This window comes from Octopus bimaculoides, chromosome 6, assembly GCF_001194135.2.
Source record: "Octopus bimaculoides isolate UCB-OBI-ISO-001 chromosome 6, ASM119413v2, whole genome shotgun sequence".
NCBI lineage: Eukaryota > Metazoa > Mollusca > Cephalopoda > Octopoda > Octopodidae > Octopus > Octopus bimaculoides.
The window spans coordinates 55,820,172-55,825,549 of NC_068986.1; the positions used below are offsets into that span (position 1 = coordinate 55,820,172).

The 5,378-nt window shown below is 35.3% G+C and overlaps 1 protein-coding gene across 1 annotated transcript in view; it reads right to left on the minus strand.

Moving 5' to 3' along the window:
• The window catches only part of LOC106883728 (macrophage mannose receptor 1), a 299,961-nt gene that overhangs the window by 2,234 nt on the left and 292,349 nt on the right, over positions 1 to 5,378 (minus strand). Inside the window, exons 41-42 of the mRNA XM_052968739.1 lie at positions 3,334 to 3,531; positions 1,334 to 1,399 (exon numbers count right to left, since the gene is read on the minus strand). Coding sequence (XP_052824699.1) covers positions 1,334 to 1,399; positions 3,334 to 3,531 — 264 coding nt within the window. The remainder of the gene's footprint in view (positions 1 to 1,333; positions 1,400 to 3,333; positions 3,532 to 5,378) is intronic.

The following is a 5,378-nucleotide window of genomic DNA, read 5'->3' on the forward strand; positions in this document are numbered from 1 at the left end:
AGCTAAGTCAATTACATCAACCCCAGTGCTCAACTGGTACTTATTTTATTGATCTCCAAAAGGATGAAAGGCAAAGTCGACCCCAGCAGAATTTGAACTCAGAATGTAAAGACAGACAAAATATTGTTAAGCATTTTGATCAGTGTGCTAAAAGTTCTGTCAGCTCACATTAATAATAATGATAGTTTCTAATTAGGCACAAGGCCAGCAATTTTGGAGAGAAGAGGAGTTGGTTGATAACATTGAACCTAGTATTTGACTGTTACTTTATTTTATTGACTGCAATATGAGGAGAAGCAAACTTGATCTTGTATGTATTCGAAATAAGAATGCAAAGAGCTGGAAGAAATACTACCATGCATTTTCCTGGATGCTGTAATGATTCTGTGATATCATTAAGCTGACTGGTCCAGTGTAATGACATTGTATAATTGCTGATTGTTGCATTAACATACAAGAAGAAAGGAAGATGTATCACAGCAATGAACTATAACACCAGTGACAATGACAAAAATACCCCATAAAAAGCAAAAACACCAACAACAACAGTTACTACAGAAACAGTGCAGTTATTCTAAGGGAGTAGTTAGTAGAGACATAAACAGCTGACCATTCTAAGCTAGCTAACCAGCCAACAGTCCATTGGGGGTGCCACAGTGTGAGTACTTGACCTACAAGAAATAGTATGCAAATCTTGATTAAATCAATCCCTACTAAAGAAGAAAAGAGTCATTGGATAATTTCATTCCTGAAATGCAAAAAGACAAGATAGTCGCAGCTGGAGTATATTTGACCATAAACCTATATATCAGAGCTGATGTGGAGGCCAACAATGGAACTTCTACACAACTGCTTAAATTGCAAGAAACAGCTGCCAAATGTTCCAGTTTCACACTCAAGTCTTTAGCAAGCCGAGACATGTTGGATAATGTACTCCTAGATATATTATGTGTGAAATTAAAACAGGAAAATCACATCTGGAGTGTTTGCTTTGACAAAACTTTGGGTCTAAAAAACAACAGTAACAAGTAAACTAATCAACATTTCATTAATCTAATTATTAATAGCAACACTCAACACAAACATTGCAAGCTAAAGAGAGAGTCTCTGAGTAGTTATTCAGTCATCAAGAAATAGCAGCCAAATCTCCCTCAAATCACATTCTGCAATCTTAAAAGAAGGACTTGGATAATGTGCTCCTGGCTGCGAAACATCTGAACATAGCTCTGCTTGATTAGGGGTGATTTGGGGCTGGACAATAGCAACAATAGTGTTACAAACATCAGTCTTTAAGTCACAGTATTATTAATTAATCATATTTAATATTAATTACCTGCTGCAGGTGTCCCTGTTGTGCAGTTAAGACATATACCTGAGCTATTAGTTGTTGTAGGTAACACTGGAAGTAGAAAAGGAATTATTAGATTGAAATAAGTTTTTACTATTTTTTCTGGTTTCTGTCAATGGATGGCAACCATCCTGAGACATTGCCTTGAAGAGCTTTAAAGAAAAGGAAAAGTTGATGTGAGCAGGATTAAAACTCACAAAATAAAGGGTCATCAAACCAATACCATAAAGTATTTCATGCATTCCACAACTTATTCTGCTAATTCCTTAGTTATATTTTATTTATACTTCTTTTTAATTTCATTTTGATGTGTTTCTATTATAAATGCTACTGCACCACTTCATAGAGCATCAATTCTAACTTAGGTGTAGGCAGCTTACTATTTCCAAGAGCAAATATAGAACCTTTGTGTAGAGCATTCTATTAGTATACAACTACACTATTTCTAAGTATAACATCAGCATCACCATCCAGTGTACTGTAGCCATCCAGGGTCGTTAACATCTTGTATTTGCAAGATCTGGAGCAATTAGCATGTGAGGCACCACTCTAAAATAGACACAACTAATTTCTGTGGTGTAAACTGGAATAACATAAATGAAGTACCTCACTTAAGGATGTAATGTTCTACCTAGCCTGAGAATTAAACCCATGGCATTATGATTATAAGTCTGGTGCCACATAAAATGCACTGGTGCTGGTGTCATGTAAAAAGCACTGTTGACGGTGCCATGTAAAAAGCATCCAGTACACTCTGTAAAGTGGTTGGCATTATGAAGGGCATCCAGATGTATAAACCAGGCCAAACAGACTATGGAACCTGGTGTAGCTGCAGGGCTTGCCAATTCCTGTCAAGCCATCCAACCCATGTTAGACTTTAAATGTTAATGATGATGATTATGATTACGAGTCCAACAACTTACACAATAAGCCACCATGCATTCACAATCATAGTATGTTGTCCTCCTGTAATTCATTCATCTTATTCTAGCCTTGTTACAATAACAGCTGCTCTTATTTCCTAACCGAGCATTTGCTATTAATAAGAGAATCCAAACATATGACTGCTCACCTTTATGTGCTCTTAACATATGTACCCTTAACATATGTAATTGTAGTCAATATAAACAAATATATTTGTAGTTTTCGAGGCACTAATGAATTCTGATTTCACACTAATGGATTATATTTTTGTAACAAAGGGGTATATAATCAACTGAAATAACTGCAATATATTGTTATTAACTTAAGACTCAAATGTGGGTGATGGGATTATTCATACTCAAACAGTATTCAATTGGTTATTTTATCAACCCTAAAAGGGTGAAGGGTAAAGTTGTGGATTTGAACTCCAGGAGGAAACATGTGCTGCGAAATACTGCAAGAATTTTGTCAGTCACTCTTTTGATTCTGCTAATCCATAATTTGACTGCAGTTAATTATTAACTCTTGCTTGATTGACTGATCCAACATCTCATCCCAGAAAGGAAAAGCAAAGCTGGATCTAGAGCTAACTGAACTCAGCACAGCAACTTACGCTTTGCTTAATTTTCCCAGAGAGGCTGAGTTTCAGTGATTTTGTTATGTACTTAGCTAATTTATACAGCACAGTGAATAACTTACCTATTTTATTGTGATGTTAGCTGTAACGGTCTCTATTGCAGACAAAACCAATCATCATAAGAACAAATTTTCTCTTTGATTAATTGTCTAAATGCTTGAGATAAGATAGTCTTTACTATTAACAACATTTTTAAAATGTGTAAATATTTTAAAATACATATCTTTACATCCTCAAATATTTTAATCTTTATAGGTGAGGTTAATGGTCCAGAAAATTCTAATTGTAACCCTCTATCAGAAACGATATTGAGCTAAATTCTAAAGAGGTATCTCATCTAACATGTCAATGTGTGATCAATATACAATTACCTCCTAAACATTATATAAGGAAAATCATTCAAAGCTAATATAAATTCACTTACATTGATCTGTCATACATAAGAAAGAATACTTCTCAAAACAAGAAAGCCTTCTCCAGAGTGCAGTTTGAAAGTCCATCACAAAACAGTTGAGACTGATATTATGTTCATTGAAATAACTGGCGTGATCCTCATCAGATGTCTCACCATGCATAAAATTCAAGAAATCAACATTACTGTCATCAGACCAGTGCAGAATTCCTGCAAGTTTGATAAGGAAAACAGTTTAAGTTAATTAATAAAAATAATCATTCTAACATATATGAATAGCTGTAAGTGTGTATGATTAAGAAATGTTGTTTTGCAATCATAAAAGCCTTGAGCGTCTGTCTATTATTAAACACCAAACCAGCATTAGATTTACAAATTAAGCCAAAATCTTCAAATATCAGAATGATAAGAGTAAACTTTGACAAACTGTGCTCATATGTTTGATTGTCTCTGTTTGCTGTTAGCTTATCTAACCTTAAGGATTCAAACTGTTTTATTACATTATTGTATGGTGTTTACATATATACATACACACACATACATATATATATATATATATATATATATATATATATATATATATATATATATATATATACATGTGTGTGTGTGCATGCGCGAGAGGGCGAAAAAGGTGAGGTGCAGTGCATATGGATGCATTGGTGTAGCAAAATGTGTGGGTATTATGTGTGCAGGTAGGCGTGTGTGCATGTGTGCGTGTGCACAGATGTGTGTGTGGTGTGTGGTATAGGAATATGAAAATAATAAATAATACAAATAAATAATGAAAAATAATAATTATAATAATAAAAAATAAAGGAAAAATATGTGAATAAACCAGTAACAGAATAAATAGAAATAAGAAATAAAATAAAAAGATAATAAAATAATAAAAAATAAACGAATAAAAAGTATGATAAAATAAAATGTTTTTTTAAAAAGGGGTTTGTGTTGAGTGTGAAATGAGTTTGAGTATGTATAGTGAAAATGTAATATTGTTCCAGGCGGAGTCTAGAATTAGTGGATCCATGGTGTAGGGCAAGGCTGAAGATGGTGAGGTCTGAGGCAGAGTGGTTGGTCAAGCAAAAATAACAGGCAATGGGGGGGGGGGGGATTCTTATGCAGATGAACATCTTGTAAGTGTTCAGCGAATTGGTCAGCTAGCCAGTAGCCCATCTGACCAACATAAAGTTTATTGCAAAAATTGCACCTGATGCAGTAAATGAGGCTCGAAGATGTGCAGGAGAAGGTGAATGAGCTCCTAATGTAGAGGGTGAGCTGGTTGGATCCAGTGAGGGAGATGATGTTCACACACATGAATTTACATATACCTCCATACACACAACCCTCCACACATACACACACATTGCACACACACATGCACACATACATGCATGTAATACACTTACACACACTCACATGCACATAGACACACACATCCCACATATACAGAGAGAGAGACAGAGTGACAGAGAGAGAGACAGAGTGACAGAGAGAGAGACAGAGTGACGGAGAGAGAGAGACAGAGTGACAGAAAGAGAGACAGAATAACAGAGAGAGAGACAGAGTGACAGAAAAAGAGAGACACACACACACGCACCGATAAATGTGCACACACGCACATGCACGCATTCCCACTCCATCTACACACATGTGCCAACACACATACAGAGGAATGTAGTCTATAGTATAAGATATACAGTGGGACGATGCAGTAACAAGACAACGACGTGCATAGGGGAAACAGAACATAGGAGAGCAGGGAAATGAGCATTGAAGGGAACTGTTCTGGGGACATTATTGTTCATAATAGCCCTCTTAGACATGCCTACAGTCACTCGGACAGCCACTGTCACTAGCTATGCTGATGACACACACACACACACACATATATATATAAATATATTTACATTATATATATATATATATATATATATATATTTGTCATACCGGCCATGATGAAATACCACAAGGTATAGAAAATACGTATTCGCCTTTATATATTTAATCCTTTATATTGAACACTCAATATTTCATATATTCAATAAGACATTCAA